Raw genomic sequence first — 14,190 nt, 5'->3', positions numbered from 1 at the left:
TGTTATTAACCCCGGAGAGAGAGTCTCACCCCGCTGCAATCCACAGGGTGGAGCCCAGCCCGGGGAACTGCCCCGGGAGCAGACACTGCATCGCTCGCAGGAAGTAAAACAAGGAGCAGAGCAGGCCCTGTTAAAAATGGTGGGAGAGGAGGGGTCATGTATAAGGTGCCCAGCAGTCCTGCGGCACGAAGTTGTCACGGAGTCCCCAGGTGATGCTCTGGAACTGCTCCCCACTAAGCCAGTCAGGACTTTGGGAAGCCTCCTCTCCCTTGGAGCAGACTTGTTCCAGGCAAGAAGCTCACACGGCTTCACCTCCTGGGTCTCTCCTTGGAGCATTCAGCATCCTCTGCCCCTCCGTGGGCTTCCCACAGCGAGCCCACCCAGGCGGGGTCCTGGGGAAGCCACAGGGTTCTGCACCCCCACTTTGCAGTCAGACGTGACTCTCAGCCAGCAAAACAGAGGTTTATTCGATGACAGGAACAGGGTCTAAAACAGAGCTTGTAGATACAGCAAACCAGACCCCTCGGCCGGGTCCATTCTGGGGGGCAGTGAGCCAGACCCCTAGGTCTGCACTTCACTCCTCGTCCCCAGCAAGCTCCAGACTAACCACCCCCTCCAGCCCCTCCTCTCTGCTCAGCTCCTTTCCCGGGCCAGGAGGTCACCTGATCCCTTTGTCTCCAACACCTTCAGTTGGCACCTTTGCAGAGGAGGGGCCCAGGCCATCAGTTGCTAGGAGACAGAGTGCCAGGCATTTAGGTGCACTGGCCCTTTGCTCTGCAGCAATCACACACCCTTATCCCACCACCTAGATACTTAAGAACTGCCTAGGGGACACTGAGGCACCAACACAGTATTCAGAGCAAACATTAAGAACAGTCCCAGTTCGTCACAGAAGTAAACAGAGGTTTCACAGACGTTCACACCACCTCTGCCTCCTAGACTCAAGGCTGCTCTGGGGGCTGGAGCAGCCCCTTGTGTAAGTTAGAGCAGCCCCTTACGGGTCGGCAACCATACCAGGTCACCAGTGGCCCTTCCTACCTGCCCTAGCGTGCTGCTGTGCTGGAGGCTGGGAGGGGGAGCAGCAGGGGGCTCCTTATGGTTAGAGAGAGACCTAATGGCCTCTAACTCTGGGCCAATGCAGGGCTGGATCGACCTGAGGGGTCTGGGGGGAGGACAGGGGGAGAGATAACTGAGTACGAGTAGCTGGGGGTCACACAAGATGCAGATGCATCTGGAGTAAGAGTTGAAAGGGGAATTGCTTATTAAGTCCTACGTGGGGTCAGGACAGGGAATATTTTGGCACTAGGCATGTTCAGCCCCCAAAGGCCCAGCCCTGCTGGAAGACACTCCCCCTTCTGCAGGAAAGGGGGAAGGTTAATCTTGGGAACCTTCAGCCCTTATTAAAGCCCCCGCCCTGGGAAGAGTCTGACCCCTGCGGCCCCGGGGAGTTTGGGAACTGGTCAGGGAAGAGTTTGCTTCAACACTGAGTGCATCCCACCCCCGCATTCCTGCTGATAAAACACCAGCCAGAGTTGGCTCCTCAGACAGACAATTGTGGCGTGGGGGAAGGGGTGGGGGGGCGAGGGTGTGTGATTCCAGAGATGTTGCTGTAATTGTCATACACTCGATATCCTCCCAACTCAATGCTGGGCTGCATTGTCTCAGACAGGTGCTGGCCTCGTGGGCGAGCTTCCTACCAGCTGATACAAGGTGCTGCACTATGTCCTTACAAATCTGGAGCAGCTACACAAAAAATCAGTGGAGTCACTTCCGATTCACAGCAGTGTAACTCAGACAAGCATCCAGCCCATTATTAGCATGCAGGGATATCCCTGACCTACAGTAAGGCTCAGTTGGTATATTTAGCTCTGACGCTTTTATACCTTTGTTTTCTGTATCTTGCCCTTTTAAATCTATAGGGATCCTGCTCTCTGTAGCGGTGGGCAGCCATTTTGTGCTCAGTTCAGTACAGACTGTTAGGCGACACATACTGCACACGCTGCACTCTCTCATAGAGACTTCTCTTGTTCTCCACTGTTCTCCTCATCATTCGCACCTAAATCATCTGTTTGCTCTTTGCACATGGAGAGACATAACAGCCCAATCTGTCTTTCCCATATCGATTTCTAGGATTCCAGAAATACTTTGGAAACGGCTGTAAAGATTGGAATCGGCTCTCAGCATGCCACTGAGAAAGGTGGTTCATTCGTGATGCAACCGTAGCCAGCTTTGAGGCAAACCATTGCCTGTGCTGGGGCTGCAGCCTGAGGGGTTTGATTAGATGACCTCTTGAGGTCCCTTCCAGAGCTACATTTCTACGCCACAGTGAGGTTATCAGGGCAGAATTTGGTCTTGGTGACACCTCTGCAGGAAACAGTGATGAACCCGAAACTGACCCAATCTGGGATTTCATCACCAATTTAACACTGGGCAAGTCGAAGGATTCGCTGTGGTTCATTAAACATGCAGGCCCAGTTTCCAGAAACCCCCTGGCTGCGTTATGGCTCTGCAGTGGAAATTCTGGGCAGCCCGTGCCATTCCATTGCAGGCCAGGGAAAAGCTGGCAGGTCCCAAGGAGACTAGTACCCAAATCTCAAAGCCAGCAAAATCCCCATGGATTGGCATCAGAGAACGCTGGAATCTGTGGCGGGTCATGCCTCTGGCCCCACTCTCCTGCCAGTACAGATGGCCCCTACAACACCTTTTGGGATGCTGTCATAAATAGATAGCTAAGGGTTAATGTTTCTTTTACCTGTAAAGGGTTAACAAAGGGAACCAAACACCTGACCAGAGGACCAGTCAGGAAACTGGATTTTTCAAAGTCAGGGAGGGGATTTTTTTGGGTCTGAGTCTTTTGTCTGTCTCTCAGCTATGAGAAGCTTCTTTCTATCGCTAATCTCTTCTGTTTTCTACATTGAAGTACAGTAGAAAAAACCGAAACATAATAGCTTTTTATGTTGTTTTGGGTGTATTTACATGTGTGTAACTTGCTGGAATGTTTCAAATTGGATATCTTTTTTGAATGCCAGGACTGTTTACTCATATTTCTTATACAATACGCCCTGTATTGTCACTTTTGAAACAAAAAATGCAAGAAGTTTTATATTTGATGGGGTTCTTTTTGGTTTTTTTCTTAACACCCCAGACTTTCCTCTCTGGGCAACTGAGAGTATTGATGGCAATCTCTTTACATCACAATACCAAGAAGATATCTCCTCTATCCCACAAAGAGACAACCCCAAATACAAGGAACAGAAATGATTCTATCTCTCTTCCCCCTCCACGAATTCCTGGTGCTGCAGAGCTTATCCTCCGTAGATCTAACACAAAGAGAATTCCCTCCTTGTTTCCTTAGCCTACCAGAGAGAAAACTCAAACAATCTAAAAGAAAACTTTATATAAAAAAAAAAAGAAAGAAAAAACATCAAAATATAACTCTGCATCAAGTGACAATACAGGGCTAATTGCTTATAAGAAATATGAATAAACAGTCTGATTCAAAAAGATATCCAATTTGAAACATTCCAGCAAGTTACCACACATGTAAATACACCCAAAACAACATAAAAGCCTATATTTTTTTTTTTCTACCTGTACCTTACAAGTTGAAACAGAAGATAAGACGATAGAAAGAAGCTTCTCATTAGCTGAGAGACAGACAAAAGACTCAACACCCAAAAAAAAAAAACCCTCCTGATTTGAAATATCCAGTTTCCTGATTGGTCCTCTGGTCAGGTGTTTGGTTCCCTTTGTTAACCCCTTACACGTAAAAGAAACATTAACCCTTAGCTATCTATTTATGACAGATGCTCTATGCAGTCTCATTTTACAAGCAATGGGCCTCCCGCTGAGCACACTGGGAGGCTATTCCACAGCCTTGTGAGATCTCTCTGTCAGGGGACGAGGCAGAAATCTTGGGGAGGGGACTCCGCTAAGGAACAATACATTTTGGATGGTTGAAAGAGAAACCTGAGTCATCTGACTTAGCTGACGGCAAACAGCTCATTAGCAGCTGAGGAAATAATTAGCAATGCCTGGCGACAGCAAGAACCCTGATCAGAAGCCAAAGCACTCACCAGAGGTTGCAGTTTTCTCTGTAGGTGGTTCCAGTTGGGTAGTTCTGTCCACCACGATCACAACCTGGACAGGAGAGAGGTGAAGAACAGACCACGGTGAGGAACCTTTGAACAAGAGGGCACATGAGACTAGTTAGATCACGGCTACCACAAAGCAACTCCCCATCCAGTCTGTGGGAATCTTTCCACTGACTTCAAAGGAGCAGCACTAGGACCATAAGCCACACCACCAGCCCACGCAGAATAAGGAGCCGTGGTCACAGAGAGACTAAGTGAGTAGCTCAAGGTCAAATAGGGAGTCTGTGGCAGAGCAGGGAATTGATCCCAAGTGAGCGCCCAAACCCTGGGCCACCCTTCCCAACTAATCCCTCCACCCATTTAGAATGGTTTGGGGTCTGCCTTGGAAATATTCTGCACCCCTCTGCATCACAGCTAATCTCAGACAGGTTTTCCAGGCCTACCTGAGCTGTACTCGGGGGGTACAGCTCTAGCTTCTCAGGACATGAAAGGGTTTAATTCTGTCTCATGGGAGGAGGAGCCAGGTCCTTCCAACTATCCTGGGGTCCAATAGGCTGTGCAGCTTCTGCTAGAACTGAAGTGAACTGCCCTTCCAGCCTTTAACTCACTCTTCCCCTTGCTGTCTCCCAGCTGGGAGCTGTGCAAAGGCAGGTGGATAAAGTGCAATTGGAGACGGGTGTTGGGGGGCGTGTGACTTATCACCCTCTGACTCATTGGCTCAGGGCATGTGCTATGGTGCAGAGGAGGCTGTTTGTGTGGTTTTGGGTTCAGTGCCAGACAAGTGAAGCGTGTCCCAGGTGTGACGCATGCCCTGCAACCACTGATGTAAATATGCCCCAGGCTTTCCTCATTGCTCCCCACAGCTCAGTCACTGGGGTATCCAGGCTTTGCTCTCAGCTGCACAGGTGTAAATCCAGAATAACTCTGAATTCCCACCGGCATAACAGATTACAACCTGCCCCCTGGCTTAGGGGTCGGCTTCCCACACTCCCAGCATGGGACCCCCGTGTCCCAGCATGGCTGCCGCAAAGCCCACCCCCCCCCCCAGGCCAACCCCTCTGCCACTCCAAAAAGGGTTCACACTGGCCCCCTGATCAGGATGTCGTAAAGAGCGCCTGGTGGTTGTGCCACAACCATGGGACCCTGCACTGGGGAGGGCAGGAGTCATTCCCAGAGAGCAGCGTTCACAGGGTGAGATCATGCGAGAGACTCGCCGCCCACGCCCATGTGGATTGGAAACATTTCTGATAAGGGCCTGAGTTACAAACGCTTTATTCATCTTTATACGCTAGCTGGTTCCTCAATGGCTTCTTAGGAAGAGTTTTGTGACACGCATCTGAGGGACGGACACGCAGCCCAGCGGATGCAGCCTTCCCAGCATGGCACATCAGGGTTAACATGACAGAGAAATATACATGGCTCTGAGGGCCATGATCTTGACTGATCAGGTTCTGATCCCAGTGACAGCAGCATCAATGCAAGGCCCTGAGCACCGGACAATGAAAGGTCCCATTTTCAAGCGTAGGGATGTAATGCATGGAACTGGCCAAACTCCAGCCTGGCTCCTTATCCTGGAATTCCCCTGGCAGGGTTGAAGCAGACATGAAAGTCTCCTTCATTCTCCTATCCCAGCTGGCTGGGCAGTGTTGCTAGGTGATAGCTGCCACATTTCAGCCCCGGGCAGCCCCATTTATCTACAGAGGGTCAGATTCTGTGTCCAGCTGCACTAGGCGACCTTCTAGAGTGAGTCCGCTGAAGGCCAAAGCGTTATCTGGATTTACTCTGGCGTAACGGCGCACAGAATACAGCCCACAGGCTGCCCTGCGCTGCAGGGCCTGCAGACAAAGGGTGCTAAGGAATGGTCACTGACTAATGTGGGCCAGATTCTCCACTGGTGGAAGTCACCAGGGCTCCAGTGCATTTACATTGATTTACACCAGCTGAGGCTCTGACTTTGTTCCTAGAAATGGAACTGGAATGTACTGGGCCAAATTCTGCTCTCCGTTACCCCCCAGGGCAAAGTCAGACTGGGCATTAGGAAGCCAAACCTCCATTGTCTCCAGTGGCATTTAAACCTCTTACGCCAGGACGGGGTTTGCCCAGGAGCAGGATCCGAGGTCTCCCTTCCCCGCCCATGAGTTTTCCAGCGCCTGGCACCTCTGGGGTTATGACTCTTCGCTCAAGAGGCAGGCAGAGCTCTAGGAAAAGCTGCTGGCAGTGTCCCTTCTCCCCTCTGCAGCCTGGGGCCAGAGGAAAGCCGCTATGACGCGTGTGAAGTACACACATTCCCAGCCGCTGTCGGGCTGAGCTCTCGCAGCTGCCAAGGAAATGATCACATCTTTCTGTGATAAGGGTGCTGGCGGGAGAGACCGATGACTGGCAACATTCCCTGGGAAGGATCCAAAGGCAGCCCAATGCCGAGCAGATCAGCACGGGGCACAAGGAAATGCCTCCCCATGTCTGGGGATTTGACCCTGGGGTGGTCCCCTTATGGATGGGACAGGGGGGTGGCTGCTGGACAGCAGCCAAGTGGGCAGGAGAGGGAACAGAGGCCCTGTTGAGTGGAGTTGCTGTTGACTCCAAAGGAGAACAGAGAGGTGGGGGTCACTGAGGGCCAGGAAACCCCAAGATTGCAGGTTGAAATCCGTTCGATAGATATCTGGGTGGCGAGGTGGGTCTCAGCCTAGTTCCTAGGGGACAGATTTGACCTACACAAACTCCACCGGAATGATTGGTCTATCATTGGCAGCCAGGCCTTGAGGACTGAGTCATGGGGGTTGATCTGGGTGGGTATGAGGGATGGTGCTTGCATTGCTGCTGACCCCAGGTGGATATCCAGAGGCCCTGGGCCAGGCCAGAGTGAGCTGCTGGAGGGGATCTTCCCCATCTACCTTTATGCACAGCCACGGGGGGCGGGATGCCCAGGCAGTACTCCCAGAAGTCAGGGCAGCAGTCGGAGACAGTGCGGTTGCAGAAGAGGTCGCAGTAGCAGATGGTATCCAGGTAGGGCACGGTGCAGGCATCGTCCCTGCCGGCGCAGCAGGCATCATTCCTCTCACAGTACGAGCCGCCGGCGTCACGGATCCCCCGCTCGTGCAAGCCCGGTGCCAGCTCTCTGCGGGTCCGGGCCCTGTGGGCAGAGAGATCCTCTGCTGCCAACAGCCAGAGGGTCAGGAGAGTCCACAGCAGCCTCATCTCTGGGCCAACGTCCCTGGATCTGCAGGGGAGAGAAGTATGGGACGTGAGGAAGGCAGGGTCCAGAGTGGACACAGGTATCTCCTGGCCCACGGCTTCATTCCTAGGGTTGGGCTAAGACCTCAGAGGGGGAGAAGCGAGAAGCTGCCAGGAACGTATCGGAGCGTGTTCCTGTTTAATCCCCTCAGACTGGAGAAAGAAAGCAAGAACATGTCAGTGCAGCCAGCACAGCCTTCGTCTCCAATGCCGGGCAGGTCAGGGCAGCCTCTGAAAGGGGGTGGGAGCAGCATGGCATGCTGCAACCTATGAGACACCCCATGGCTGGGCCAGGCCATGTGTCTGCACCACACACGCTGCCTCAGCATTGCTGTTACCAGGCCATGGGGCGGGGACCAGTCTCGGGGCCCTGTCTGATCGCAGCTTGGTGAGCTCCATGCAGCAGCTCAAATGCACTCGGGGGGTTCAGTTCTAAAGGGAGGGAGCTGCTGCGCATGTGGCTGTGCATGTCCTCCCCTGACCCCCACCCCCGTCCTGCCCCCCGTATGCACTGGCCTGCACTACACGGTCCAAGGCTTTCTCGCACATTCCTCTGCAGCGACACAGGCTCAGAGCAGGATCGGGCCCTACATGCCAATGCTTTGCCCTGCACCGCCCCATGGACTCCAATGGTGCAAGCAAGGGGGGAGTCTGGCCCTCTGTGTGGCATTTGTGCGGGGTCGGGGCCGGAGGGGCCCAATCTTGCATCTGGAATCCCCCCTCCCCTGGACTCATCCAGCGCTCCTGTTCTGGTGGCCTGCCTGCACTAGAGCGTTTTGCATCAATGTAACGCCGAGGCCCAATCCTCCAACACACGGACCTCATGCAGGCACGTCCACCAGTGCAGAGTGGGTGAGAATCGACACCGCCGTGAGAGGCAGTGTCTCACGCTCACTCCACATGGCTGTTAGTGACAGCACAAGGGACTGGGTGCTGGAGATGCAGGCCTCCAGCTGCTGCACTGGGGTAAAGGCTGAGATGTGCCCAGCGCAAGCCTCTTTCCACGCGGCAGCACCCCAGCTACACTAGGGCTTTGCATGGGCATTGCTGCATCATTGCAGCCCCTGCCCGCAGTGACCCAGGCGTCGACACAAGACTTGGCACTGGTTTAGTTAAATGGGTGCGAGCTCCTGGGGGCATGCTCTGAATCTGGTGTAAGAGCAGTTTATTCCTGTCCATCTCTGGGACTTCTCTGCCCCCCACCCCATCACTCTCGTCTCTGAGCTCCTCGCAATCTTTAATGGATTTATCCCAGCTCCCTGTGAGGCAGGGCAGCGCTATGGGGAAACTGAAGCACAAAGTGACTAAGTGATTTGTTCAAGTACACCAACGAGGTCTGTGGTAGAGCAGGGACTTGAACCCAGGTATCTTACAGCCTAGCCTCTTGCCCTAACCACTGGATCTTCCTACCCCTTAATCCTGTGGCTAAACTCAAAAAAGCCTGGTTGTAACCGAAATCATTGTCCACATGCTCATGCACCAGATCAGTTAAACCAGTTTAAAAATCGCCCCTTTTGTTAAACCAGTGCAGCGAGCCCTTCAGACAAGCCCTTAGCCTATCGACATCTCTGCAATTGCAGGCCAGGCTACACCGAAAACAGAGGCTGTTATTTCTGTGCGAGTCTGTGCCCGGAACATGCCGGTTTCAGATTCAGAGTGTCTCGTTTTGCAGTAGCTTGAATCTTTTTTTTTTTTAAAGCTTAAATCATTAAAAACTAAACAACTCAGGATCAATCAGATTTAGGCTCCGAAGTCACTTGGGCACTTTTGAAACTGTTGTCCTTCAACTCACTCAAAATTATGATGCTTTTAATCTGAAACCAGAGCATCAAGCCCCCGTTTGCACCAGCATTGTCAAAGCGGAGGATTAAACCGATTTTGTTCTTTCAGTGGCTGCTTGAGGGTGGATCCGGCCCAAGAGTGGGACCCACCCGCCCACCAAGAGTGAAAATAATTGGAAGTATGTGTGACTTTTTGCCCTGCAATGCACCATCCCAGGGACCTTCCCTGCAGCTCTTCCCCTCACACCAATCCCTGCCCAGAGGTTATATTCGCCTTCCTCTCAGCATTGTTCAGGGACATGTCAGAATGGAGCTTTCCTCTCTCCGTCTCTTTGATCTGCAAGGGCCAGTATGGTATCCCAGACTGCAGGACTGAACTCATTGCAGGGCAGAATTGAGGGGCACCAGCTGAGCTGTGGCAGGTGGGGAGGCCTGAGCTGCGGCAGCAGGGGGCTGTGGGAATAGCAGAGCATTGCAGGACAGGACTGAGGCGAAAGCAGCAGAACTATGAAGGGGAAATTCGTCCAGTACCTGCTTATGCTGCTCCTGGCTCCAGCCTGTGTTCAATCCTTCCCTCTCTTTCATATTCACTTGGGTTATAGCAGCCTTGCCTGTAACTCGCTGGCCAGGCCTTCTGATAGGAAGTTTGAATGTGCAGCTGAATGACCAGTGCTGTGATCTAGGACTTATACAATGTGATGAGTTTCCAGGGCTCAGCAGCTAACTTAGGCGGGGAAGGGGAGGGGAACGGAGGTCAAAAGACAGCAAAGGAATTTCAATCTGTCTTTGCCAGCCCCTGTGCTTACTGCAAGGTAAGCAAGCTGCCTTCATTTTGTTAGCTTAACCCTCTGACCTAGGTCTGGGACATCCTGGAAGCAAGCAGCACGGGGCATAAATCCTGGAGCAGCAAAGCTGAAGTGGGCTCAGGAAAATGCTTGGAATCTGGTGGTATTTACACTCCCGCATACAGTAGCATTGCTGAGAGACTGTACAACACCCAGAGGTGGCTGCATTTCACTGCTGGGCGAGTGTTCCCCGGGCAGCATTGCTGTGTGACTGTAAAACAGCCATTAGGTCCCATCCCAGAGGATGCTGCATTTCAGTGTTGGGCGAAGTCATCCCTGCAAATGCGGGGCCAAATCTGGATCCCATTCCCGTGCTTGCAACCCTGCTGAAGTCAAGTAGGAGGTGTAACATGAGGGCAGATCTTGCCCCCGGTCTGTAAAGCATGGTGCATATCCCCTGGTGGGAAAGAAAGCCTGCAAAAAGGGGAAATCGGCTCCCCCCGGCAGCGCAGCAAAGGAACGCTAGCGGAATTCTGCTTTCCAGCACCAGCCCAAACATACCCTGCTGCCTTCAGAGCTTAGCAGCTGGCTCCTTCCTCCCGGCAGCACCTCTATTACACACACCAGGGATAAGCTGTCCCAGTCCCTCCCAGTAAAAGTCCTCCCCTCCAACCTTCCCACTACACACAACCCCCATCGATAGTGGGATATTTCATACCCCAGGAAGGTATGAAATATTTGCAAGGCCTTCCAACGTTCACCCCAGCTAAGCCAGCCCCTCTGGGCTGGGACCGGCTGGCAGCTGATCCTCCTGGACTGCAACCAGCTTCGAACCTAACTCAGAAGCTGAATCCAGGTCTTCAAGAAACAAAACCATGTCTCTCCCGTGCCCCTAAAGCAGTGAGAAATCCATGAAGCTGATTCCTTCCCTCCCCCATGGCTGTTCCATGCAGAAATCAGCCGCCCACAGCTCCAGTAAAACCCACAGGGAGGAGGCAAAGCTCACTAGAGCCCAGCTCCCTGCCAGGAAAGAAGAAGCTTTTACCTGAACCGTGCTTGTCCCAGCACAGCAGCAGTCTGGGCTCGCCAGCAAAAGCCCTGTCGTCCCCCTGCAGGACAGAAACTCCTACCACAGGCAGAGCAGCGGAGCCACTCCTCTGGGCCTGGCTCTCGCACACACTGGTGCAAAGGGGCCCGGGCACTCCTTATGTAGCACCCGCCTTCCCACCTCCACTCATCTGCTGTCAGCCAGCCTCCCCTGGCTGCAGCGTTCACACGGCTCCACATTCCCGACCAAGGGATGGGGTTTCGGGGAGCTCACTGACACTTCAGCTTGGTTTAAGGGATGGTAGTTGCGCAGGGAGATTTATGTCCCAATCCCAGCACTCTTTCTTCCCCTCCTCATACCCCAATTAACCCTCGCCAACACTGACACAGAGCAATCGTCAGAACGGATCAGAACCACGCTTCATCTAGCCCAGCCACAGCCTGCATGAGAACCAACCCCAAACCGTGCACCCCCTCCATACCAGGCACATTCCCCAAAAGCTACACTGCTCTGCCGTATCGCAATACCCTGGCACCCAAAATAACGCCCCAGGGTGCGACTGTGCTGCAGCTTGTTCCTAGACAATACGTAGGGTTGGCAGAATTTCGATGGCTAATGTAGGTGTTTATTTTAAGCATTTTTCCTCTTTTTATTGATTTAAATTTCCATAGTGGTGGGAAATTATGGAGGGGCTCAGACAATTAGTGAACGGCTCCAAATGTGAAAGCTTTAGAAACTGCTCAAACACAAACAGTCAGGATCACACGCCAAAATACACCCAGCAAATACCCCAAAAGCGACAAATCCTCCCTGGTTTTACTGTTCAGTAGCTGGTCCTTTTGTAACAAGCCTAGGTCAGACGTCTACATGGTGGGATCGGGACTCTAGCAGCATTTCTCTGGCGGTAACAGTCTGTAGATTTTGATATTATTTGTCAGTCTGGGTGTGGCGGTGAAATCGACATTTATCGACAGTTACCAGGAAAAATCAAATCCTGCCAAGCCTAAGGATCCTGCAGTGATCCCAGGATTCGTCTGCGCTCTGGGCGCTACCAGGGAACTGCTGCACATACACTGCTGTAGCTCCCAGAGCGCAGACACTTCCTATATTGACGGAAGTTTTTTTCAGTCAATGTAAATAATCCACACCTCTCCTGAGCCGCGGTAGCAAGTATACACATTTTTTATGCCTCAAGTGATGCAAATAGGCTGATCAAGATTGTAAAGCATAGACCAGGACCTGGTTAAGAAAGAAGCCCCTTGTGAGAAGGAGCAAGGCACCTTTTACCAGTGTAAACCCATTGCCTGCACTGGGGTTACTTCTGATTTACACTAGCGTATGTGAGTAGGACCAGGAGGGCTGAAGTGGTAGTTCATGTCCAGACTGCTTGGGACATCAATCAACAGAGCAGAGGGAGCAGCCTCCATCTGTCCAGCTACATCCCAGGCTCCCAAATGCACCAACAACCGAATGGGGTGTCCCCACATGTACAGGGCCCCTGCAAAGATGGGGGTAGTCCAGTCCCCAAGTGGGGACACAGCCATGTTTAGTTGTTAGAGCCGGGGACTGGAAGTCTAGATGTCTAAGTTCTATGTCTCTGACACTGACTCACTGCGTCACCTTGGGCAAGTCACTTCCTTGCTCTGTGGCTCAGTTTCCCCTCCATTGTGAAACAGGGATATTGTATTTATTTACCCATCTTGGTAAAACACTCCAAGACCCCCAGACGAAACAGACCGGGAAGCAGGCCAGCTGGCCTAGAAGAGATGTCAGGGCATGTGAGCGACAAAATGACCTGCCCTTAACGAGACACCGCTCACAATTAGAGTGAGTAGCGCCTATAGCTCTTGTCAGGCTGAGTGAGGGGTGTGAGCTGAGCGTGGGCTCTCAGGTCAGAGGGGATATGGAAGGTAGGGCTCATGCATTTTAATTTCTTCCAGCTGCTTGCTGTAAATTACATGGACTGATTTTCAGACCAGCTCAGATCCTACTGAGGCTCCACATAAAGGGGCAGATTTTCAAGAACACTCAGTACATTGGGTGCGAAGAACCTTTGAAAATCTGGCTCCTAGCATCCCTTAGGCTCAGATATCAGCAGGTAACTTCCTCCCTTACATGTGCCTTCAGCATCTTTCACTAGACCACCCTTACAGACTGTTAATCCATGGCCCCTGCTAAGCAGCAGGCGATCGCCAAGGCAGCTGTGAATGGTCCCCATTCGCTCCCAGCCTCTTAGCCTGTGTCCAAGGATAAAAGGCGTGATGGCAGCAGGTGTTAACTAACATGCTAGAACAGGCCAATGTAGACAAGGCTTTGTCGTGGTCAAGTTAGAGTTTAGGGGGCAGCCTAGGGTTTTTCTCAACTAGCTAAGGTGTTGAAACTACAACCTAGGATCTTAGGAGACCTGGGTTCCAGTCCCAACTCTGCCACAAGCCTGCTGGGTGACCTTGGGCAAGTGACTCCTCCCTCTGTGCCTCAGCTTCCCCCCTCTGTAAAAAGGGGATAATGATATTGACCACCTTGATCAAGGGCTTAGAGATCTATGGAGGAAAAGCACTATATGAGAGTTGGGTGTTGTTATCAGCACATGTTAAAGTCACTCCTGCATCCCCACTGGCTTGCTCCCTAGTAACACATTGCCCATGGCCCCCCTGAGGCCTGCTAGATCCAATAATAGACCATCCCCCCAAGGATCCAGAAAGCTGTGGTTCTGAGGCAGGGATTCCTCTCGACCCCAGCTCACCCACCTGCCTGCTGCAGCCACTTTGCCACCATCCCCCTATCTGGCTGCTTGCAGTGCCAGTCTCGGGTTGCAAGGTTCAGGGAGTGCGTGCGTAACGCGAGGGCGCTGCTTGTCTGAATCAGATTCCATCGTAATAGAATTAACCGCAGCGAGACGGAACTTGACCTTAGAAATAAACTCCGTCCTTGAGGCGGAGATGGAATGCGGCTGGCTCTGAAAGTGAGGGACTGAAAGAACTAGTTGGAACCAGGCACACTGCGGGCAGGAACCATGCTGGCTTCCAGAAGTTAATGCTGTCAATACACCAATCCCGACCCGTAACCCCTGCTATTCCAATCCTGGACTCCCCCAACACAGCTCAGCCGATGTACCCCAACCCTGACCTGCAGCAGCCCCTGCTAGTTCAGTTCCAGCATATCACTGGCATACCCTGCCCCTTATACTATGAAAGGCATTCAGATCTGCTGGTGCAGGGCCAATATTGGGAAGCTCATCCCAATGGCAACCC

The 14,190-nt window shown here is 52.5% G+C and overlaps 1 protein-coding gene across 1 annotated transcript in view; it reads right to left on the bottom strand.

Annotated features, from left to right (window-relative positions):
- Positions 1-11,079, bottom strand: part of TINAGL1 (tubulointerstitial nephritis antigen like 1) — a 29,661-nt gene extending 18,582 nt beyond the window's left edge. Inside the window, exons 1-3 of the mRNA XM_032802700.2 lie at positions 10,937-11,079; positions 6,986-7,311; positions 4,077-4,140 (exon numbers count right to left, since the gene is read on the bottom strand). Coding sequence (XP_032658591.1) covers positions 4,077-4,140; positions 6,986-7,289 — 368 coding nt within the window. The 5' untranslated portion in view covers positions 7,290-7,311; positions 10,937-11,079. The remainder of the gene's footprint in view (positions 1-4,076; positions 4,141-6,985; positions 7,312-10,936) is intronic.
- Between the last annotated feature and the right edge of the window lie 3,111 nt (positions 11,080-14,190).

The sequence above is a fragment of the Chelonoidis abingdonii genome, chromosome 25 (assembly GCF_003597395.2).
Source record: "Chelonoidis abingdonii isolate Lonesome George chromosome 25, CheloAbing_2.0, whole genome shotgun sequence".
Classification (NCBI taxonomy): domain Eukaryota; kingdom Metazoa; phylum Chordata; order Testudines; family Testudinidae; genus Chelonoidis; species Chelonoidis abingdonii.
The sequence above is the reverse complement of the archived record's forward strand: the minus strand, read 5'-3'. Positions and strand labels throughout refer to the sequence as shown.